At 40.6% G+C, this 25,400-nt stretch overlaps 1 protein-coding gene across 6 annotated transcripts; it reads left to right on the top strand.

Moving 5' to 3' along the window:
* Window positions 1-25: 25 nt before the first annotated feature.
* Window positions 26-23,197, top strand: tmem19 (transmembrane protein 19). 6 transcript variants are annotated; one of them, XM_052030745.1, is made up of 8 exons: window positions 52-163; window positions 382-525; window positions 793-906; window positions 6,869-7,006; window positions 9,512-9,766; window positions 17,284-17,493; window positions 18,080-18,258; window positions 20,717-23,197. In XM_052030745.1, exons 2-7 carry the CDS (start codon window positions 438-440, stop codon window positions 18,250-18,252), a joined length of 978 nt encoding a protein of 325 aa, XP_051886705.1. In that variant the 5' UTR covers window positions 52-163; window positions 382-437; the 3' UTR covers window positions 18,253-18,258; window positions 20,717-23,197. The 6 variants fall into 6 exon arrangements, with proteins under 6 accessions (XP_051886707.1, XP_051886705.1, XP_051886704.1 ...); XM_052030747.1 differs by lacking the exons at window positions 52-163; window positions 20,717-23,197 and adding an exon at window positions 26-46 and having other exon boundaries at window positions 18,080-20,709; XM_052030744.1 differs by lacking the exon at window positions 20,717-23,197 and having other exon boundaries at window positions 18,080-20,709.
* Window positions 23,198-25,400: the final 2,203 nt, after the last annotated feature.

Raw genomic sequence — 25,400 nt, 5'->3', positions numbered from 1 at the left:
TGTTCCGGGGGCCGATGTGATTGGAGCAGCAGCCGACGAGTGGGAGGTGAGCGGGGCTGGGGCAATGGGGAAGGGAAGTCTCCGCTGATGTACAGCTGAAGAGTGGCGGCCGGACCTCGCCATTCGTATATTCCGCACACCGAAAGCTGCCTGGCCACTGACGGTGAGGAAAATGGTAATGTTTCCGCAGACTGGCACACGCAGAGGTATTGTGAGTAGGGGCCGGGTGGGCTTCACTTCCCTCACGCCACCCTGGCCTCAGCATTTAACGCATGCATCACACACTCGTGTGCGCCCTGCTCGCTGGTTGATTTCATCCTCGCTGCTTGGTGGCAATATTGCAAGAAGCTGCATTTCATTTCATGTTTTGTATCCCTTTAGGCACCGCGAGCAGGCGCAACAATCATCGGGTGGTTTCATGCGAAGAATTAGTAAGGATGATGGCAAATATTGTGATTCTAATTGTGATAGTGGCCATATCGTTATCATTTTGGGTTGTGTCCATGACAGCAAGTACTTATTATGGTAAGTGGATTGTTCTGCTTGTGTGCGTGTTTTGTCACATATTGTAAACCTTGGAGTGTGAAAACGGCTTAAAAGTGCACTCTTATTACCGATATTTTGTACAATATAGGCATAATTAAAATGCCCCTTTTTAATCTAAAAATGCCTTTAATTGGAAACAATCATTTATGACCTAATGTGATTAAACCTATCCATCATAATGGTATCAGAAAAGCAAGAAAGTTGTTGTAGTTTCTAAACTGAAGCACATGGCTTCTCTTTTCGCAGATGATCTACGACCAGTGTCACCCTGGCGATGGATGTTTTCTGTGATAGTTCCACTAATTATTACTTCGCATGCACTAAAGAAGAAAAGTCTTGATCGTAGTGGAGCTATTGGAGGTGAAGTTCACACCACAAAATGTTTGCTAAATTATTAATAATCTAAAATCTGGAGAATTGTCACTAAGTGCTTCTTGACATGCCATACAATATGGCCTTAATTTTTAATCCATAATGTAGTTAATGGCATTGCTTTTGGATTAGGATACTATCATTCAGATTCCACCTATTATTAACGTTCCTAATCGTCCCTTGTATTAACCAGAACAAGAACGATCCTATCAACAAAACTATAGAGGTTCACAGAATAAGAGAAGGCAGTTAGTGAAAGCTTTGCTCGGAAAAACTTCAATATATTTCCACTGAGTTTATACTTTGATTACTTGGATCCATTAAATTACCCAATATTCTCACACATAAAAAGATAATCTAAAAAATAATTTATAGGGCTGTGGGGGGGGGGGGGGGGGGAGAGATCAGGGGAGGGGTAGAACTAATGAGATAGCACTCTTAAAAAGCTCCCAGTGGAACAATTGGTAAAATGGGCTGTAATATTCTGTTATTCCATTAACCTCTACATGACCAATAGTTCTACTGTTTGCTAAATCTACTAACATGTAAATAGAAAATTTTGGATATTATTTTCTCTTTGAGTATAAATCACCCATTTATTGCATTGAGAACAGAAATATATCCAGTATTGGACCCTGAGACATTTTTCAATCTAAAATACAAGTAAGGGCAGAAGTAGCACATATGAACCCTCAGGCCTGCTCTGCTGTTCAATAATATCTGATCGTGGCCTCGACTCCTCTTTCTGGCAAGATTTAAACTCTAATCAGTATAAGCTTTCCTTTTGTTAACCCCATCATCCCAGGGTTCAGCCTAGTGAGCCTTCTCTGAATTGCCTCCAATGCAAAGATATCCCTCTTTATTTAAAGAGACCAAAGCTGTATGTAGAAGTACTTATGTAGCCTTACGAATTTTCTGTACAGATGTAGCAAGACTTCCTTACTTTAATACTCCATTTCCCTTGCAATAGGCTAATGTTCCTTTTGCCTTCCTACTTACTTGCTGTACTTGCATGCTTTCTTTTCATGTAAAAGGACACCCAGATTCTACTGTACAGCATTCTCGCCAATGAAACAATATTTTGCTTTTCTATTCCCATTATTAGAATGGATAGCCTCACATCTTCACACACTGTACTTTTATCTTTTCTTTTGCCTATTCACTGAACAATCTATATCTTTTTCAGACTCTTTGGCTCCTTGTCACAGCTTACTTTTCCTCCTATCTTTGTATTATCAGCAAATTAGGCTACAATATTAATTTTTTTTTACCATATCCACAGATACTGCTGACATGTTGGGCATTTCTAATATTCTTTTGGTTTCAGATCTCAGCGACGTCTCTGGCCATAATCCTACAGCTTGTACATGAACCTCTTTTGTTTGCTCTCACTCTCTCTTGCTGCTCTTATTAATCCATCAAACGCTGCTCTATAAGCAGTAGTGTAGTCTTGGCAACCATGGCCTTGCCCTGTATCCTTTCCATCCTTTCCCCAACCTCTTTGCAACATAAACCTAACTTGTTTTCTAATTTTCCCTATTCTGACAAACTTGAAACGTGAACTGTTTTGTCTTTCCACAAATGCTGCCCTACCTGCTGAGTTTTTTTCCTGCATTTTAAGCGATAATACACTTGGTCCCTTCACCTGTCGTTAATACTGATTCATAAACAAGTCGAGGCCCCAACACCGATCCCTGTGGCACCTGGCTTGTTATAGGTTCCCAATGCAAAAATAATCCATTAATGTCAGATTTATTAGTTAACAAATCCTCTCTCCATGCTAATATTAACCCCATTGCCATACACTCTTGCCGTGTGCAGTAACCTTCTATATGTCCCCTTATCAAATGCCTTTTGGAGATCCAAAAGCACTATTTACAGATTGCCTTTTATTTTTCCTGCTCATAACATTCACAAAGAACTTAAAAAAAAAACAAAATCTTCTGTCAACTAGCTTTTAAGCCTTGGTCTTTATTTCCTATCAAGCAATGAACTTTTTATCTTGGGTGCTTAAGCACAAGTACTACACTTCCACTTTTGTCATCCTCAGAAGCACTCCTGTTAATTATGGAGATTAGGGAGAGGGAATAAATAGTTAAAAGTGGAAACATAGCAATATTAGTTTTTCATGTGAATAAATGCAGAGTTATTGAAAAATACCTATTTCTTAAGTGTTGATTGCATAGTTGCAAGTATACATCAAAGAAGAACAACTTTATTTTATGGTTTTGTAAGCAACAGTTTCTCCTACAGAGCAAAAATCTATAAATATGAGTTATTAACCATTTGTGTAAATACAGTACTTAGTAAATTCAAGAATTGTACATGAGCCTCAACCTTCATTTGGCACCAACATCTTTCACCTCTGTTTAAGAGTCCATATATACATAAATGTGACTATAAGTTAGGACAGATAGTAAACTGAAGTTCCAAGGTGTTCCTCTACATTGGTTGAGATGTCAAAAAATGAAACATAAATACATCCTTAATTCGAGGATGAAGTTGACATTCAAGGATGAAGTAAGGCATTTTTTATAAAGTTGCTTTATCCTGTACTTCAAATTAAGCCTAGTTTAATTTGTTAAAGTTTATGGCCATACTATTTTGCAGCACATTTTATGTGTAAAAGCAAAATCCTGCAGATGCTTAATATCTGAAATTAAAAGCAGAAAATGCTGGAAATGATGAACAGGTCAGGACACACACATACAGGACGTATTGTGTGTGTCTGAGCAAGAGAAAAATAAGAGTTTAAATTTTGGATTGATAATATTTTTGTGAGAATGCTTAATCAATCCAACGTGTTTAATTTGTCTTTCTCTCCACTAATGCTACCTGACCTTGTATGTTTGCCACCAATTTCTGTTGTTATGTATTTCCTCTTTTCTTGCATTGTCCAGGATTCAGGGTGGCACAGTTAGCAAAGCTGCTGCCTCACAGGTCCAGTGACTCCAGGCTTAAACCTGACTTCTGATGCTGTCTGTGTGGAACTTTTGTGTTTTCCCTGTAATCACATGGTTACCCCTGGGTGCTAATCATAGAGTCGTAGCAAAGAAACAGGCTGAGACACAAGAAACTGCAGATGTTGAATGTGGAGCAAAAACAAACTGCTGGAGGAACTCAGCGGGTCAGACAGCATCTGTGGAGGGAAGTGGATGGTCTATATCTTGGGTGGAGACCCTTCAGCTGGACTGAAGGATAGAGGGGATATAGTCAGTGTAAAGAGGTGAGGGGAAGGGGTGGAGGAAGAGCTGGCAAGCGATAGGTGGATCCAAGAGAAGAGGGGTTATAGTGACAGAGGCTGGGAGGTGATAGGTGGAGGTGACAAGGGGCTACAGTGATGGAATATGATAGGAAAGGAAGGTGGAGCATGAAATCAAATAAGGGAGGTTGGGTGGGCAGATGGGAACAATAGGGGGTGCAGACCCAGTGGGAGGAGTGTGTGGAGGAGGGAATAGAAACGGGGTGATGGGGGGCTGAGGTTGGGGAGATGTAGTGGATGTAGGAGGAACTGGGTAGATCAGGAGGAGTGAGGAGGAACAGGTGAAGAGCTGGTTACTTGAAACTGGAGAATTCAATGTTCATGCTGTCAGGTTGTAGACCACCCAGGCGGAATATGAGGTGCTGTTCCTCCAGTTTGCGTTGAGCCTCATCCTATTCAGTCAGTGTGGGAATGGGGAGGGGAATTCAAATGGCTAGCGAATGGGAGCTCCAGAAGGCCATGGTGGACAGAGTGCAGGTGCTAGGCAAAGCGCTCCCCTAATCTGTGCTTGGTCTCACTTATGTAGAGGAAGCCACATCGAGTGCACTGAATGCAATAGACAAGGTTGGGAGGAGATGCATATGAATCTCTGCCTCACCTGAAACGGCTGTTTAGGGCATTGTATGGTGGTGAGGGAGGGGGTGTAGGGACAGGTGTTACACCTCCTACGGTTGCAGGGGGGAGGGATGAGTGGGGAGGGATGAGCGAACCAGGGAGTCTTGGAGAGAGTGGCCCCTGCGGATAGCAGAAAGGGGTGGAGAGAGTAAGATGTGGCTGGTGGTGGGATCGAGTTGTAAATATACCCTTTGGCTCACCACATCTATGTGGACCATCATGCCTATCTACATTAATCCCACTTGCCTGCATTATTTCCATATCCCTCTGCCTTGCTCATTCAAATACCTGCCCAGATGCTTCTTAAATGTTGTTACTGTTCCTGCCTCCACCACCTCCTTGCAGCTCATTCCATTTACCAACTACTCTTTGTGTGAAATATTTACCCCTGAGATCTGCTTTAAACCTCCTCCCTCTCACCTTAAACCTTTGCCCTCTAGTTTTAGACACAGCTACCATGGGAAACAGACTCTGGATATCCACCCCATTTACGTCTTCATAGTTTCATATGCCTCTATCGTGTCACCGCTCATCCTCCTTTGCTTCAGGGAAAACAGACCCAGCCTATCCAATCTGTCCTTGTAACTCAAGCCCACCCATCCAGGCAATATCCTTGTGAACCTTTCTGACCCTCTCTAGCTTAATCACATCTTTCCTATTGTGTGGTGACTAGAACTGCACACAAGACACCCAATACAGCCTAACCAATCCTTCATACAACTGAAAATGATGTCCCAACTCTTGTACTCAATGCCTCAGCCAATGAAGGCAAGCATGCCATACACCTTCTTCACCACCCTGTTTACCTGTGTTGCCACTTTCAGGGTTCCATGTACTTGTACCCATCTCTGATTTCCTTGCATATCCCAAAGATGTGTGGGTTGGTAGGTTTATTGGCCACTGTAAATTGCTCCTAGTCTGTAGGTAAATGTGAGAACTGGGAGAGTTGATGGGAATGTTTAGAAAATAAAGGATTTGTGTAGGATTAATATTAAATAGGTGGTTGCTGCTGACTCGTGGGCTGAAGGACCTATTTTCATGCTGTATGACTATGATTTTTTTGTTGTGACTTTAATGTATCATTCTGAAATCCTTTTCATCGTATTTGCAAATTGACTTATGCAATTTACATGATACTAATCAGTGCTCACTTCAAAAGTAAATGGCTTTGAAGCAGTTTAAGATATCGTGAAATTGTGAAAGTTACAACAAAATGAGTTCATCTGTATATCAGTATCCTATTTTTCTTATAGTAGTCTCCCATGATCTAATTGAGGCCTGAGGGACTGAATGTTCCATTCCTGTTCTCTTATCTGAGAAACTGGAGACTGAGGCAATTGTGTAAAACCGAAGGAAACATCATTTGGTCTTGCATGCTGAATTATTTTTGCTCAGTTCTATTGCAGACTTTATTACTTGCCCTATTTCATTAATGCCCCATTTTTTCAATAAATTTTGAGTATATTTGAGAAATTACCTGCTAATGGTTCATTCTTCAATATTAATCTTAAATTTGAGCCCAAACAATTCAGCAACCAGTGACAAATTTTCACTCATTATTTCCTCTGAGCAATGATGTTAGCATACTTTGTTTTAACTTTCAGAATACATGCATTCAGAGGATTTCATGCTGCAAATTCTATCCGAGTCCTTTCAATACCAGGGAATTGACAGTGCATCTCTTTCATTATGATGTATGTCTGTGAAAGTCAAATTCCCTGGAGGCAGAGGCAGTGGCGTAAAAGAATATAGAGAAATGTTGTTAGTCAGATATCAATTTGGATGTTTTGTACAACGACCAAATTTGACAATGGTGTATTGTGTGTCATTTAGGGTGAAAGAAAATTAACATTGACATCTTCAGAAGAGCAATTGTTTATAGTGATAATGCACCAACGGATCCTAACAAGATTTTTGTTTTTCAAGATCATCAGTCTTGTTTTTAGCTATAATCTGTCTTGATAATTATGTGCCTGTCAAGATTCATCATCGACATTTTACTGCAGCATTCCTTGATAAAAAGAAACTTCTTTGCATGGGAATAATACTGTTTCTTTACACACTTTGTTGTAGCTTTGATTGTTGGAATCATCCTCACAGTTGCCAACTTCAGTTTCTTTTCCGCATTGCTAACTTTTTTCGTTAGCTCGTCTAAACTTACAAAATGGAAGGCAGAAGTAAAGAAGCGTTTGGATGCAGAATACAAGGAAGGTAATGCTGCTAAATCATATCTATTATGCTCAAAATGTGGCTATGAGGAAATTGTAAATAAAGCAAATACATTTAAAACTTGAGATACTGTCTGTCTGTAGCACTCTGAGTTAAGCAACTGAAGGGTTCTTGACTTGCAATATTAACTTTCCCTCCACAGAACACTTGCCTGACTGGCTGCTTATTTCCAGCACTTTCCTTTTCAAATTTCCAGCATCTGCAGAACTTCTGTGTACATGTTGGAATTACACTATCATGAACTCTTTTTAAACATTCACATTTCACATTATGACATAATTATAACTGTACAAGGCTGTTTGTACAATTTGCTAGATTGTGTTTTTAAATCAGTGAAATGATAACTAAATTGCATACTGAGTACATTATACGAGAGGATGAGTTAAGTTTCCAATTTGTTTTGAGGTACAGAATCAGTGAATTAAATCTTTTATTTTGTCAAAAAAATGTTGGCAGTATTACTGGTTCTTCACAAGAGGTTGGAATCAACATTTGATTACAAAAGCTCCTATTATCAGGAAAATTGAACGTGCTTGGATGGCACCTGAAGTCTGAACTTATTTTCAGTAGATACCACAGACTTGGGTTACTCTCAAGAAGGTCTTGCTAACATTTGGCAGAGTGAATAAAAAATCCTTTTCATTATTTTTGCTCTTCAAGCCAGTTTTCATTTCTGCCAGTGTCCAGCTTTTCAAATTCTTTCAACTTTCTGATCTCAATTTCCAAGTAAAAAAGAAGCAAAAATAAATTAGTCCAGAAATAAAAACAGCAGAGATCAAATGTTTCAATGCCTATGAGCATGCAATTGCATGTGTATAAGCTGAAGTGGTACAAGTGAGGTAGTATTAATGGAATTGACTTCCAGGTTCTTGTTGACTGAGAGTTGAAGTCCTGGAAATGACAAATTTGGCTGGTTGTAAAGCACAAAAAAAAACTGCAGATGCTGGTGAAACCAGAACCGGAAGTGGAACTCAACAACTTAGACCGAAGATTCATTAACCTGAAGCATTTGTTCTGTTTTTCATGGATGCTGCCTGAGCCAATGACAGACTGGTGGAAATTAATACAAAGGTCTACAATAGCACTTGCAGTTGAATGTAGTTGGGGAATGCAGTTAATGGTGTGTGTAGCAGAGTTAGAGGCTTGCTGAGGAGACAAGTCAATTGAGTAGGCTAGAATCAGGCTTCAAAGGGAGATTCCTTTCCAAAATAAAAGTTTCAAACAAGTGCCCAAGCTGTCAGTTTGCTTTAAAAGTAGGAAATGCTAGAAAAGCTCAGCAAGTCAAGGTGGCATCCATGGAAAGAGAAACAATGTTGATGTTTTTGTGTGAAGACCTTCATCAGAACTGGGAAAGAGAGAAAACAAGTTAGTTTTAAGTTGCGGAGAGGGTGGGGAAGGGATGGAATTTGACAAAGGAGATATTTGGCAGGATGAAGCCAGGGTTGCATTGGTGGTAAGCTGTTGATGAAGCCAACTGGTTAATAGGTTATTAGAGGGGGAGATAACATAAACAAAGGAATGTGTAAAAAGCTGTCAAATGCAAAGCTTCAGTGAATGCCTGGGTCAGGCTGCACTAGTGAAGAGAAAATAACTGAGACATTATTTCAGATGGATGACCTGCAGAATTGGGCATGGGAAATTGCCAGGAGACTGGTGTTGGTTACTAGATGAGTGGAGTTGCAAAGGGAACAGCCCTTTTGAAATGCTGAAAGGGGAAGGAAAAATGTGGCTGGGTGGTGGAATCTCTTTGAATGTGGCAGGAATTGAATGGAACTTTATCTTTGCTCTGTCTAACACGAGAGGATTTGAGATCAGAGATCCAAGAAATATGTCAAGGGTTCTGCCAATTAGGGTAAATGGGAAGCCACAGTTTAGAAAGCCAGACAGATGAGTTTAAACTGATTCCCTTATTGCTCTAATTAATTGCAATCATAATTTTCAATATTGGCAACATTTTTGTAAGGTGGTGGAAGCCCATTATTTTAACTATGTAATTGCCAAGCAAGTAGCCTGAGCAACTTGAAGGGAAAACAAAAGATATTTTAGGAGTTTCTAGGTGATTCATGTTTATATTTTTACTGTTAGTTGATGTTATTACTTGTCACTTGAAAGTAGATTAATATTTTGTGTTAAGGGCAGAGGCATGTAATGAAGAAGAATGAAGTGGAAGGAAACCAAGAAAAGTCATGCATTAGACATCAGTGAGATATTAAGTTTTAATGAAAAAAAATGTTCATAATACTTTTCTTCAAAATTAGAGAGTGAAGCAGTGTCCCTCCAGAATCCTAAATCTACATAAGTTAAATCAGGCTTGAAAGCTGTTGGACCCAATTTTATGAGAATTTTGGATGCAAATAAGTCTGAATGTTATTTCTGAAATGAGATGTGCTGCATTTGTGTTAGTAGCTATTTGGATGCACATTTTTGAGGTTATTTTACCTGTAATTTCATTTATGATTCATCTATTTTTATGCTTTTTGTTTACAGGTGGCCAGAGGAATTGGCTACAAGTATTCTGCAATGGAGGTATTCCTACAGAAATTGCCTTGCTTTATATGATTGAAAATGGGCCAGGAGAAATTGCAATTAATTTTTCAAAACAATACACTGCCTCTTGGATGTGTCTATCCCTCCTGGGTGCTCTGGCTTGCAGCTCAGGAGACACATGGGCATCAGAGATAGGAAGTGTTCTTAGTAAGAAGCAACCAAGGCTGATAACCACCTGGGAACAGGTACCCATTGGTAAGAATATACATTTTGCTTTCCATAATGGTTGGGTCCAGATAGTTCCTAAGTAACTAAACTGTAATATTTGAAAGAATGTATATTTGCGCAAGCAGGAAGAAAACAAATCATCACTAGGGCCCTACCTAAACTGTAACTTCTGCAGACTCTGCAATTGTAGGCCTTTACCACAATATTTTGGCATGGGCCATCAGTGCCGCCTATAGGCAAATCTTTCTAACCACCCCAGCCACTTCTACCTCCTTCTCACATACATGCATCCCTCCTCACTCTCCCTCTTGCACACACACAAGCACCTTCTTTTCCTGTACGTACAGGTGTACTTTATCACTCTTCAGATATGCAAAAACACCCCCTCGTGAGCATGCCCCTTATGTAATCTCCTGCTCTCAACCAGTTGCTTGCACGTGCACTCCTTCCACCTAACCACCAGCATTGCAACCCTTCACAACCCCACCCACAAACAATGTGCAGGCACCCCTTTCCAAGCAACTCCCACCAGCAGCTGCACACTTATTCATAGGACGCCTGTTCCCATCCATGCATGCCCCTTCTCAGGTACCCCAACCCTGCGAGTGAGCCACTCCCAGAACCCACCTCCAAGTGCCTGCCCTTTCCCAGGGCCAGTGGGAGCTCCTGCTACTTTTGAGGGCATGTGGTTGCCTGTCTGTCTGCCTGCCCCCTGCCAGGCACACGACCTTCCCGCGCACCAGCTCCTTGCTGTGGCCCACCATCCATTTGCATGAGCCCCAACACCCCCATCTCTGCAATGTGCACCCCTTCCCCAACCCTGCCAAGTGCCATCCACTCCTTCCCTGACCCTCATGGCTGCCTCCCTCCCTCCCACCCATCCCTTCTGAGACAGCACGTGCCTGCCCCCACCCCCCCCCCCTCCCTTGGCAGGCCTCCCCACCTGTACACCTGCCCATACCCCCTTCTGCATGTGCCCCTGCCCCTTCCTGGACACCTGTAGGTGCATCCCTTCCTGGAGCCAGCAGGAGTACCAGACTCCCTGCATGTGTGCCCACCTGCCTGTCCCCAGGTCACACGCCTTCCCAATACACCCACCACATGTGTCCTCACCCCTTTCTGGACCACCCCTATCTCTATTTGCACATCCCTTCCCAGAGCCTGCACGAGTGCCAGCCCACCCATCGCCAGCACAAGAACCCACCTGCCCACCCCCTTCCAAGACCACAGCTTCTCATGTCCTTGCCCACTCCCTTCCCCAGATCTCCTGCCTGTGCCAGCACTTCCAATACCCCCATCTCTGTGTGCACCAGTGCCCCATTTCTTACTCTCCTACTTTCATGCTTCTCTCCCTCACTCTAACTTGCTGAATGTTGCCAGTATTTTCTGGTTTTATTTCATACAGACTGAATGATTGAGAAGGCATATGGAGGCGACATCTAGAGTAATGTGTACAATTCTGGTTGCCATGTTATAGGAACAATCTGATGGCATTAGGCAGGATATAGAAGAGTTTTGTGAAAATCTTGGCTAATAGGAAAGATTAGATGGGGTGCATTGTTAAGGAACAGAGTAGCCTAAGGAGAGATTCAATAGAAGTGTGTTAAATTAAGAGGCCTAGATGGGGTGAACAAGGAGAACCAATTTCCCTCAGCAGAGGTCAATAACTACGGGTGTAGATTAGCGTAACACTTTACAGCGCCAGCGACCCGGGTTCAATTACAGCCGCTGTCTGTAAGGAGTTTGTACGTTCTCCCCATGTCTGTGTGGGTTTCCTCCAGGTGCTCCGGTTTCCTCCCACATTCCAAAGACGTATGGGTTAGGAAGTTGTGGGCATGCTATGTTGGCGCTGGAAGAGTGGCGACACTTGCGGGCTGCCCCCAGAACACTACGCAAGAAGATGTATTTTGCTGTGTGTTTTGATATACATATGACTAATAAAGATACCTTACCTTTATAGCACAGGGGCTCTGGGTTATGACTGACCTGATTTATGGAAATCTGACTTTACTCAAATTCTCATAGATTGGGTAGATAGAATCTTTTTCCCAGGGTAGAAATGTCAAGTACTAGAGGACATGCATTTGAGGTAAGAGGAGGAAGGTTTAAAGGACATTTGCAGGTGAGGTTTTCTTACACAGTGGTGGGTTCCTGGAACGGGCTACCAGGGGTCATGGTGGAAGCAGATAGGATTTTGGTGTTTAAGAGGCTATTAGGTAGACACATGAATATGCAGGGGTATGGATGATGTAGAGGATTTTGGTGTTTAAGAGGCTATTAGGTAGACACATGAATATACAGGGATATGGATGATGTAGAAGCTAAAGAGAATTAGTTTAATTCATCATCGTGTTTGGCGCAGATATTGTGGGTTGAAGGGCCTGTTCCTGTGCTGTATTGTTCAATGTTCTCCCATTCATTTTTAAAGCATTTTTCAAGCTACTAATAGTAATAATAAAATGTTTCATTGTATTCATTAATGACTGGATACAGTATATATTCCATTAGTTTACTTGTGTGAGTGATTATTCAATGAAATGAAAGAGTTAGAGCAAGTGTTTGTAGAATGATACAATATGGGTAGTTATTGAAAACAAACGTTTCTGACTTATGGAGAAATTGGTTTATGGACCATTTTTGGAACAGAACCCTTACATAACCTGGGGATTGTCTGTATAGGAAAAGTTAAATATTATATATGCTGTAAATTTGAATAAAATAGTGTTAACATTTCAGACTGATCTTTCTTCATAAATAGATTTATAATATTAGGTAGAACGATCATTGCATGCTATGGACTTCCAACTGGGAAGCAGGATTACACTGAACAGATATTTTTGATTGGCGTATACAATACAGGTCAAACGGCAGCCTCCAGTTCTGTAATTTTCTGTCATTCTATGTTTCCACTAGGAATGAAACAATGAGGGATCTAAAATGTGAAAAATGAAGTTGGACAAGTAGGATGTGTTTCAGTGACAGACCATTTGAGAAAACTAATAATTTTCTTTTGGTTTAGAGTAGTTATGGAAAGGACAAATAAAATCTTATGTGAAAATAAGTGAAGAAAAGCTAATTTCGCTACTTAGAATCAAGTATCAGCAGGCAAAGCAGTAAATGAGCAAGGGTATAGGTTCAAAGAGGCAATATCATAGACACTGACCAGATACTTAGAGGGCGGAAGGAAGGCAGTGCTTCCTCAGGACTGTTGAACTATTTTTAACCTATGTGATTATTGTGTTAACACTTGCTCTTCTTTTACTGTGACATTGGCAGCATCCTCCCCTTCAGTGAAGACACATGAAAATTGTCTTCCTTTAGTATTTCAACCACCCACTTGCCTCTACCAGAAGCCCCACTTGATGTACAATTAACTTTGCTCTACTTCTGATTACCTTTTTATGATTTATGTTTATAAAAGACTTTGTGAATCCATATTATGTTATCCATCCACTCTATTCTTTTTTTCAGTTCCCCTTTTACTGAGTTTTGTTCTTTAATGAATTGTCACCTAACATTTATCAGAAGCCCTCATTTTGCATTTTATTTTAATCTATATTTTGTCATCATGGTACTTTTCCTTTAAATCTTGATTTGTGACTGTTTCCAAAATCTTCCCCCACTGAAACTTGGTCCTCCATATCTCACCATTTCCTAGAACCAGATTCAGCTCTTTTTTCCTTCCTGTTTAGGCAAGAAACATAGTACAGTGAAACTCTGATAATCCAGCAGACATAGGACTTTGTTGATGCCAAGCTAGCAGATTTTCTGGACTATTGTCCAATTCACTTTTTGTGAGATGTTATACAGCATTATAATAAAATTTCTAGTGAAAGCTGTAAGTTTGAAGTGAGCACAGATACTGTAGCCTGGTAACTTTCAAGGGAACCCAGGCCCAATGAGTTTAAAGGGAGCCTGGGAAACATCACCTAGTGAGCCAGATGCTGAACCATTGAGATTTCCAATTAGACAGTGGGTTATCAGAGTTTTAGTATATAAAGAAAAATGTATTTTGCCCCCCCTCCCCCCCAGTTCATATAGATGGTTATTTTCAAATCATATTGGGATAATTGAACTCTCCCATTGTTACTACTCTAATATTGAATCTTTTTGCTCTTTGCCTTTACACTGCTGCTTCATCTCCTTCCCGATAGCTGGTGGCTTTTAATATAAGCCTGCAGGGCTGACAGGAAACTGTTTGTTGTGCCTTTATATAGTTGTGTAAGGTTTTATCCAAATTTGTATGGGATGTGAGTTCATTTTGTATGACAGTGATACAAAACTTTGAAAATATACATTCAGATTTTAATGTATTTACCCCATTTTCTCTGTATGTAATAACTTCTTTTGCAATCTATTTTCTTTAAACATGCATATACAAAATAGTTTCACTTATCTAAAACAAATGAATTGTACAGCCATATTTCACAAACACAGGAAGTCTTACTTGAATTTGAAACTACTAAGAATTGTGGATTCATAAAAATTTCAATAAAATCAGAGGACATTCAGTCTATTTGTGTCAATGACAGCTATGATAGCCTTTCATCTATAGTGATTTGCCTCTCAACTTATGTGCAAGAATATGACATAAGGAGTGGAGATACAAGTGTCTGCAGATGCTGGAATCTGGAATGGTAGCACCCTAAGCCTGTTCATCCATTCAGTAAGATAAAGCCATATTTGATGGTTGACCTCAATTCCACTTTGCTGCTTGATTATCATGTGATCAAAAGTGTATCCATCTCAATCTTGAATAAACAATGACTTAACATTTCTGATTCAGCAGCTCTCTGGAGTAGAGAAAATTCATTTGCCATAGCATACCCAACCAAATTAGTTTCAGTTATTTCACAATGTTTGTAGGTAACATGAAATTAATGTAAATATGGCACAGTACGGGCCCTTCAGCCCATATAAACCTTATCCCCATATAATCTATCCCCCTCTACTTCACCTCCCATAACCCTCTATTTTTCTTTTGTCTATGTGCCTATCTAATAGTCTCCTAAATGACCCTATTGTATCAGCCCCTACCACCATTCCCGGCAGTGCATTCCATACACCCACCACTCTCTGTGTAAAATAACCTACCTCTGACATCTCTCCTGAACTTTCTTCCACATACCTTAATGGATGACCTCTAGTATTAGCCATTGCCACCCTGGGGAAAAGATGCTGGCTGTCCACTCTGTCTATGCCTCTCATAACCTTATAATACCTCTATCAAGTCTCCTCTCATCCTCTGTTACTCCATAGAGAAAAGGCCTAACTCCCTCAACCTCTCCTCATAAGACATGTGTTCCAAGCCAGGCAGCATTCTTGTAAATCTCCTTTTCACCCTCTCCAAAGCTTCCATTCTTCCTATAATGTGGTGACCCGAACTGAACACAATATTCCAAGTGTGGTCTAACCGTAGACTTATAGAGCTGCAACATTACCTCTTGGCTCTTGAACTCAATCCCCCAGCTAATGAAGGCCAGCACACCATACGCTTTCTTAAATGCCCTATCCACTTGTGCAGCAACTTTGAGGGATCTATGTACTTTGACCCCAAGATCTCTCTGTTCCTCCACATTGCTAAGAATCCTGCTATTAACCATGTACTCTGCCTTCAAGTTCGTTCTTCCAAAGTGTATCACTTCACACTTCTCCAGATTGAACTCCATCTGCCACTCCTCTGCCCAGCTCTGCATCCTGTCTAAATCCCATTGCAACCTACGACAACCTTCTTCACTATCTATTACACCACCAATCTTCTCGTCATCTGCAAACTTACCAACCCATCCTTTCACATCCTCATCCAAATCATTTATAAAAATCACAAAGAGTAGGGGTCCCAGAACAGATCCCTGCGGAACACCACTAGTTTCTGACCTGCAGGTTGAATACTCCCCTTCTACAACCACTCTCTGCCTTCTGTGGGCAAGCTAATTTTCCACTGATCCCATACCTCATGACTTTCTGAATGAGCCTACCATGGGGAACCTTGTCAAACACCTTGCTAAAATCCATATATACCACATCCACCACACTACCTTCATCAATTTGTCTTGTCAGTTCCTCAAAAAACTCTATTAGGCTCGTGAGGCGTGACCTGCCCTTCAATTAGCCATGTTGACTATCGTCAATAAGACTATGCTTCTCCAAATGCTCATAAATCCTGTTCCTAAGAATCCTCTCCAACAGTTTGCCCACCACTGACGTAAGACTCACTGGCCTATAATTCCCAGGATTATCCCTTCTACCTTTCTTGAATAATGGAACAATGTTTGCCATCCTCCAGTAACACTCCTGTGGCCAGGGAGAATTCAAAGATTATCGCTAATACTCCAGCAATCTCGTCCCTCGTTTACCATAGTAACCCAGGGTATATCCTGTCTGACCCCAGGGAGTTACCGATCTTAATGCTTTTTAGTAGCTCCAACACTGCTTCTTTCTTAACCTTGACGTGCTCCAACACATTTTCCTGTTCTACGCTAACCTCAGTCATCTAAGTCCCTCTCCCTGGTGAACACTGAAGGAAAATATTCATTTAGGACCTCCCCTACCTCCTTCACCTCCAGACACAATTCTCCGCCCCCCCCCATCCCTCACCCTAGTCATCCTCTTGTTCCTCACATGCATGTAGAATGCCGTAGCGTTTTCCTTAACCCTACTTGCCAAGGCCTTCTCATGTGTCCTTCTAGCTTTCCTAAGTCCCTTCTTAAGCTCCTTCCTGGCTACCTTATAACTCTCAAGAGCCGTATCTGATTTTTACTTCCTAAATCTTAAATATGCTTCCTTCTTCCTCTTGACTAAACCTTCCACCTCACTTGTTAACCATGGTTCCTTCACCCTACCATCCTTTCCTTGTCTCAGCGGGACAAACCTATCTAGAACCCCATGTATGTGGTCCCTAAACAACCTCCATATTTCTGTGGTGCATTTACCTGAGAACATCTGTTTACACTCCCAAGTACTTGCCTAATACCATTGTAATTTGCCCTCCCCCATTTAAATATTTTCCCATAATGTCTGCTCCTATCTTTGTCCATGGCTATGCTAAAGGTCAGGGAGTTGTGGTCATTATTTCTGAAATGCTCGCCCATCGAGAGGTCTTGCACCTGACCAGGTTCATTGCCTAATACCAGATCCAGCATGACCTCTCCTTTAGTCAGCCTGTCTATATTCTGTGTCAGGAATCCTTTCTGTGCACACCTAACAAATTCTACCCCAGCTAATCCTTTTGCACAAAGGAGGTGCCAATCAATATTAGGGAAGTTGAAGTCGCCCATGACAACAACCCTGTTATTTTTGCACCTTTCCAAAATCTGCCTCCTTATCTGCTCCTTAATAGTCCTGATGGCTATTTTGGGGCCTATAGAATACTCCCGATAGAGTGATCGCTCTCTTCCTGTTTCTGACTTCCACTCACACTGACTCAATAGACGATCCTTCTATGATGCCCTCCCTTCCTAAAACTATGATATTATCCCTGATCCAAGGAAAATAAATAAAAGATTCTTAGTTTCCACTTACTAAAATTAGTTACTTTCTTTCAGGTACTAATGGAGGAGTCACTCTTGTGGGTCTTGTAGCAAGTTTACTTGGTGGAACAGTTGTTGGATTAGCCTACCTACTAACTCAGTTTATGTTTGTGGAGGATCTGGATAGCTCACCACCTCAGTGGCCAGTTGTTTTATACGGTGCTGCAGCAGGTTTCCTCGGTTCCATTTTGGATTCCTATCTGGGTGCCACAATGCAGTATTCAGGTTTGTGCTTTAATTGTGAAACGATTAAATGTTGTTTTGTTTCTTTTCCCCTCATCATAGATGGAAAGGTGAAAAAATCAAAAATCGATAAGAACAGTTATTTTGTTTTTTTTTTGTGCAAGGGCTGAAAAAAGTTTGGAATTGATCAATTAATGATGCTATTGATAAAGATGAAGCTGAATTCTTCCTTTTGTTACTACACTATTCACTATTTGGGAGGAATTTGCACCAATTGTGCCTTACTATTACATGCACATTACTAAACTGCAGCAGTGGGCGCTAAGGCATGTTATATTTTATTGGGACTGATGAAACTTTCCAAACAATGTTGCAAGTTCACAGCACTCCTACAATGAGTAAATCCATTTATATCTGCTACAAATTAATGCCTAAAATTCTGAACTGTTGAAATGTAAAGTATATATTTTTGGTACTTCAGTACAAATCAAAGTTTAAGTACAAAATAGAAAGACTGCTTATTTATAATAAATCGCTAAATGGTACAAAACTGGAGCAGAAGTGTTTGTTTTGTACATGATTGCATTACAACCTATTAACTTATTTACAAATTCTTGTGACCTTGCAGGTTTTGATGAAGATAGTGGAATGGTTGTTAATCACATGACTCCAAATGGAATGCATATTTCAGGAAAACCTATCCTGGATAACAATGCAGTGAACCTCTTCTCGGCCATCCTTATTGCTCTGTTACTGCCAGGAATAACCTGGCCTTTTTGGCCAAGGAAACCAACCATTTAGAAAAGTGTAAGATGAGCATCTATTAGTGCAATATTCATACATAACAATTCATGCTAATTGGAATAGAAAATTGAAATGAATGTGCACCAATATACTTCTAAGAGTTGAACTTAGTTGTTGAAATAAATCCACACAATCTTAATTTGAAGATTTAGTTATTGCAACTTTGTAGAAATGACTTGGTTTCTCCATTCAAAAATCTCACATGCATTACTTCTTAGTGAACTGTGGTCATTAGCTCCATATCTATGACCTTACAGAGGTTTAAAAGAGGGGTTGGATGGTCAGAGTCTTTTCCCAGGGTAGGGGAGCCTGAATCTATGCTGCATAGGTTTAAGATGAGAGGGGAGAAATTTAAAAGAGATTTGAGGGGCAAGATGTTCACACAGAGGGTATGATAAAATGGAACGAGCTGCCAGAGAAGGTAGCAGAGCCAGTTACAATGTTCAAAAGGCAATGTGACAGGTACTTGGATAGGAAAGGAGTAGAGGGATACGGGCTAATGCAGGTAAATGGGATGTGTGGATGGGCATCATGGTTGATGTAGACAAGTTGGGCCAAAGGGTCCATTTCTTTGCAGTACAGCTCTATGATTGTTATTAGACTCAGTTCCCATTATTCTCAAGGGAATGGAGCACAGAATTCCCATGAATAACAAAATAATGGACCACTAAGGTCCTTTCTTAAAGCATTGACATGTATTAATATGAGTGGTCTTCTTCTGTTCCTAAATCACAGTTAAGGAGGCTTTAAATATACTTCGGTAAAGCTAGTGGGAGAGAGGTGCCTTGCTGAGATTCTTACTTATCTCCACAGCAACTTTCAATCCAATGATCTCTGTAAATTGAAGGCCTCCCAAATACCACATGCCCAAATTGTACATATCATAAATTGCCACTGCTCCTTTGCTTTTGAAGGCAAGCTGTTGTCTGAAGCCAGTGAGACTGGGAGGATTTGGGGTTTTGCACCTGTCACCGAGAGTTCAGCCCTGCTCCTACTCAACATAATTAAGCCCCATCCTAATTAAGAAGACACTGGATATATGGGCCTGTTTCCTGGGAAGCCTCAGACAGCTCCCCTCACACACACACACACCACTGGAGAGGGCCATGGAAGAATATGCAGTGTTTATCGACATTCCCAGTGGCTGACCTCATGAGTACATGGATCTGCAGATGGATAATGAGGACTGAGTGTATATCTTGTAACAGATGTACGTTAACATTCCTTTAGAAAACGTTTTGATTAAAGCAGCAGATATTTGCATTTTGTAACAATTTGACTTTATCATAATATTTTGTTCAGACATAAGACTATTGGTCCATGTAGTCCATTCTTCCAAATCATCTGTTAATTTCCTTACTTTGATTCTGAAAGTAATTAAACTACATCTCCCAATACAAATACATTGTTCTTTTACTAATCATGCCATGATATACTATTCAACAAGCCTTACCATTAACTTATTTAATGATCCTATCACACTTTCACTAAAACAAATGCCTTCTGAACTTCAATACTTTGTACTACGTCTTCTAGTCCATGAATACAGTGCCTAATAAAAGGACTTTCATTGACAGAAATTACTCCTCCCTTTGGAAACCAATTAAATCCTTACCAGTGATTACATTTTTGTATATATTGTATGTTTTTAGTGATTATGTTTAAATATTAGTTTATTTTAAACTTTAAGCATAACTCTATGGTTTCCCCCTCCATAACCCAAAGATGTGATTTAGGTTCAGAGAAATAAACAGGGTAATGGGATTGATAGGAATACTCTGAAAATTGGTATAGATTTGATTGGGTAAATGGCTTCATGTCATGTGAAAATATGAAATACGAAGGAACACAAAATTATATATCAGATATAAACTAAATGTTTTATTCATAAAACAATTTCATGATCCTGTGAAAATGTCAGGGGCCACATGAAGTTTATATTCAGGTTTTCATGCATATCGACTTTACATGTGAATAAATCAGGCTACTGAAAATAATAAATCTTAGTGTTTACATTTAGGACTAATTCACCAGAGGTAATGCTACTTAAAATAACTGCTTCTGAATCACCGTGCTCCTAAAGATTAACTGGACAGTCCAGCACATAAGAAAAAGAAATATAAGTAGAACCAAAGTGCCTGGACCACATGTGGAACATGGTCTATAGCTTAAGCATCAATCAGTCATGCTTAACTTAGTTTTGAATTAGTTTGTAAATAGGGTCATATTATAAAATATAATGTGGGAGGGAAGTTACTATATAAAACCTTTCATGTCTGTATTAACAATAGAATATCTTTCGAAGTGTATGCAATTTAGGCGAATGGGGAAAATCCAACAACTATGAATGAAATAAATGGACCAAATTATCTCCTTGTGTTGATTGAGGGATAAGCATTGGCAGGACAAATTCCCTGTTATTTGTTAAATAATACCATTTAATTTTTTTTTTGTTTTGCAGCTGGCTGAGAAGGCTAACAGCATCTTGGTTTATTATTTCATCCAAAATGTAGCATCTCTGACAGTACCATTGACCACTGGGATCTCTTCTGGGGTAGAGGCGACCTGTACAAGAGGGACAGGTTGCACTTGAACCACAGAGGGATCAATAGGAAAACTTGCTAATGCTACATGGGAGAGTTTAAACTAGTTTGGTAGTGGGGTGGGACTCTGAGTCGGAGCAAGTCATTGGATAAAGCAGTAGCCAGCGAGAGAAAGTTTAATACTCAGGATAGCCAGGGGCACACCTACTACCCCATGAACCTCTGCATCCAACACATCATTCTCCGCAACCTCCATCACCTCCGACGGGATCCCACCACCAGGCACATCTTCCTTTGTGGGAGGCTAAAGGAGAAATTGCAGAGGCTCTTGCAGAGATTTTTGCTTCATCATTAGCCACAGGTGAAGTTCCTGAAGACTGGAAGGTGGCTAATGTTGTTCTGTTGTTTAAGAAGGGAAGCAAGGACAAGCCAGGCAACTACAGGCTGGTCAGCCTGATGTCAGTAGTGGGGAAGTTACTGGAGGGAATTCTGAGGGACAGGATCTACCAGCATTTAGATAGATATAGACTGATTAGGAGGATTCAGCATGGCTTTGTGTGTGGAAAGTCATGCTTGACAAACCTTTTAGAGGTAACGAAAAAGGTAGATGAGGGTAGGGCAGTGGATGTTCTCTATTTGGACTTTAGCAAGGCCTTCGGCAAAGTCCCGCACGGTAGGCTGGTCTGGAAGGTTAGATCCTATGGAATCCAGGGAGAGTTAGTTAGGTGGATTCAAAATTGGCTTGGAGGTAGGAAGTAGAGGGTAGTGGTAGAAGGTTATTTCTCGGAATGGAGGCCGGTGACTAGTGGTTTACCGCAGGGGTCGGTGTTGGGACCCTTGTTATTTATATAAATGATTTGGATGCGAATGCACAAGACCTGATCACTAAGTTTGTGGATGACACGAAATTAGGAAGTGTTGTTGATAGTAAAGAAGATTATCATAGATTACAGGGGGATCTTGATCAGTTAGGGAAGTGGGCCAAGGAGTAGCAAGTAGATTTCAATACAGGTAAGTGTGAGGTGATGCATTTTGGAAAGTCAAGCTAGTGTAGGACTTATGCTATGAATGGTAGGGCACTAGGGAGTGTAATGGAACAGAGGGACTTCAGAGTACAAGTTGCAGAGTTTGTTGAAAGTGCCGTCACAGGTAGACAGGGTGGTGTAAAAGGCATTTAGCACACTGACCTTCATCAGTCAGGGCACTGAGTATAGGAGTTGGGACATTATGTTGCAGTTGTATAAGTCATTGGTGAGGCTGCATTTAGAGGACTGTGTATAGTTTTGGTCACCCTGTTAGAAAGACATGGTTAAACTGGAAAGAATGCAGAAAAGATTTATGAGGATGTTGCCAGGACTAGAGGGCCTGAATTATAGGGAGAGGTTGGGCAGGCTAGGTCTGTATTCCTTGGAGCATTGGAGGATGAGGGGTGATTTTATAGAAGTTTATAAAGTCATGAGGGGCATAGATAAGGTGGATGGTAGTAGTCTTTTCCCCAGGGTAGGCAAGTCCTAAACTAGAGGACATAGATTTGGGGTGAGAGGGGAAAGATTTAAAAGGGACTTGAGAGGCAGCTCTTTCACGCAGAGGATGGTGAGTATATGGAACGAGCTGCCAGAGGAAGAGGTTGAAGCAGGTACAATATTTTCATTTAAAAAGTACTTGGATATGTACGTGCAGGGGCGGGGCTTAGAGGGATATGGGCCGAATGCAGGAAATTGGGACTAGATGGGTAGGCACCGTGGTCGGCATGGACTTGTTGAGTCGAAGGGCCTGTATCTGTGCTGTATTGGTCCATGACTCTCCACAACACTTGCTCAATACAATACTGAATTGTCACCTAAATTATGTCCTCCATTTTCTAAATCCAAAACTTCTGGATCTTAAACGCACTAAAATAGTGATGATCCAGTATAATTTAAACGAACCCAAGGTGAAATAAATATATGGTGAAGTATTCAGAAATGGGGTAACCATTTTTATTGACTGTATGTTTCAAGAAGCTATATGCATCAGCTTAAATTGTGCTTTCCATAATATGCAGATAAATTGTTTGTGTGGCCTTTTATCTAAGTTGGTATAGAACGTGAATTTGTTTTTCATGATTTTGTGACACATTCTCTGTAAAGCATGTTTTCTGTGTATTTAATATATATCCTCAGATGTGTGATTTTTTTTGCATAACATGCTTTTTTATCTTTATTTTGTTTAAATGTGCAATGATTTTAAAAATAATTTTACATATCTGAAATAATACATTCGTTTTTTTGTGTCCCTTGGTTTTATATAGGCCTGAAAAGGTTGCACTTCATTTTCAAACTTATTAGTCACTTTGAGGTTCATAATAAATACTTCTGCGAAAAGAGGCAACTCAGCTCATTATGTCTGTGACAAAGCTTAATTTTCCACTACAGCTATTCCCTGTGCATGACTCGTATCTTGATATTCCTTCCTTTCAAATAATTTTTCAATTTTTATTTCTTATCAAATACATTCTAATGACTATTTTTGATAATCTCTTACAAGTTACTAATCTTTTGAACATTAACAGTTTTTTTTGTGATGAGCTACAGAATATTATTGTCTTGGTGTCAGTTTACCAGCTATTAAGTGGATCTATGATGGTGGACAGAGCTCTTGACTGCATCTCATATATTTCCCACTTTTCTGCTCTCACCCCATCTCCATCCAGACAGAGCAAGAACAGAGTTCCCCAGTCCTTCCTTTCTATGCCACCAGACTCCACATTCAACAGATCATATTTTGTCCAGCTCAGTCTAGATTCCACCACCATATATTCCCCTTTCAGCCTTTCAAAGGGATCACTCCCTTTGTGAGCACCTGATCCATTCTTTTATCCCAGTTGTATGGCACTTTCCCATGCAACCAAAGGAGATGCAAAAGCTGTCCTTTCATTTCTTACCTTCCCATTATTCAGTGGCCCAAACAGTCCTTCCAGGTAAAGCAGCAATTCACTTGCACTTCTTCCAATCTAGTGTACTGCTTTGGTCTCCTCTACACTGGAGATACTAAATGCAGATTGAGTGATAACTTTGTGAAGCTCCTGCGCTCAGGCCACAGGAGTGACCCTAAGTTTCTGATTGCCGACCATTTTAATTCCGTATCCCACTCTGATCTCTGTGGTCTCCTGCACTATTGCAATGAGGCCCAACACAAGCTCAAGGAAAAACACCTCAACTTTTCTCAGGGCATGTTGCAGCCTGCAGAACTCAATATCAAGTTCTCCAAATTTAGGTAGCACTCTCCTGTTTAATTCAGAACTGACTACTTTTGCCTGCCATCCCCCCCTTTTTCTTTTATTTGTATGTTTTGGCCTGCTGGGCGTGTCCCAGTTAGTAGGCTATACAACATTACCCAGACATTACAATATTAGCAACATATTACATAGTTAAAAGAGCTTAACTGTCTCTTAAGAGTTACATTATTTCATCCTATCAGAAAATTTCCCTTTGTACCACTCACTGACCCCACCCCCTTCACCTTCTCTGCGACCTGGACTAATTTGTTTTCTCTCTTTGAATGGTCTCAGACCTGAAACATTAACTGTTTCTCCTTCCATAGATGCTGCCTGAACTGCTGAGTTTTTCCAGCAATTTCTGTTTTTATTTCAGATTCCCAGTGTTTGCAGGGTTTTTTTATTTTCAATGTATTGTTGGAGAAATTGATTGCACTGGGTTTATAACTTCATCTGCACTGGGTATTCTAATTCAACTGTGAAATCATTCTACAACTACAACGACATTGGTGGCAGAAGCATGGCGACACTTGCGGGCTGCCCCTAGAACACTGCGCAAAAAGGTGTATTTCACTGTGTGTTTCGATGTACATCTGACTAATAGATATATAACTCATCTTTGAACATTAAGATAACAAACAGAAGCAGTAGGTCATTCGGCCTCCCATGTTAGCTGTTGCTATCCATGTAATAAAATTATACAAATGTCTCTTGCATTAATACTTTAACTTGAATGAAATAAGTAAGCATTTTGTGTCACTTCGGGACAGTAGGGTTCCTGCTGAGTGAAGGGCAAGGCTGGCAGGAATAGGGAACCCTGGATAACAAATGGTATTGATGCCCTGGTCAGGTACAAGCACCTGGGATCACAAGATCATGAGACAAAGGAGCAGAAGTAGGCCATTCGGCCCATCGAGTCTGCTCCATGAGCTAAACTAAAAACTATTCCTATCTAGCCCCAGATTCCGGCCTTATTCCCATATCCCTTGATACCGTGACTAGATACCTATCTATCTCCTCCTTAAACGCCCCCAATGAATGGGCCTCCACAGCTGTACGTGGCAAAGAATTCCATACTTTCACTACCCTCTGGCTAAAGAAATTTCTCCTCATTTCTGTTTTAAACCGGTACCCTCTAATTCTAAGACTGTGCCCTCTAGTCCTGGACTCACCCACCAAGGGAAACAGCTTAACCACATCTACTCTGTCCAGTCCTTTCAACATTCTAAATGTTTCTATGAGGTCCCCTCTCATTCTTCTGTACTCCAGTGAGTATAGTCCAAGAGCTGACAAATGGTCATCATAAGTAAGCCCTTTCATTCCGGGAAGCATCCTCGTAAATCTCC

The sequence above is a fragment of the Pristis pectinata genome, chromosome 15, assembly GCF_009764475.1.
Source record: "Pristis pectinata isolate sPriPec2 chromosome 15, sPriPec2.1.pri, whole genome shotgun sequence".
NCBI lineage: Eukaryota > Metazoa > Chordata > Chondrichthyes > Rhinopristiformes > Pristidae > Pristis > Pristis pectinata.
Note: the sequence above shows the minus strand (reverse complement) of the source record. Positions and strands in the feature narration are given on the sequence as shown.

What these genes read in the sequence shown, in the direction of transcription:
- tmem19 (XM_052030745.1), top strand. Translation starts at nt 438, where the DNA reads ATGATGGCAAATATTGTGATTCTAATTGTGATAGTGGCCATATCGTTA. An exon ending in GGATGCAGAATACAAGGAAG is followed by an intron (nt 7,007 to 9,511) that starts GTAATGCTGCTA and finishes TTTTGTTTACAG; the next exon opens with GTGGCCAGAGGAATTGGCTA. An exon ending in CTGGGAACAGGTACCCATTG is followed by an intron (nt 9,767 to 17,283) that starts GTAAGAATATAC and finishes ACTTTCTTTCAG; the next exon opens with GTACTAATGGAGGAGTCACT.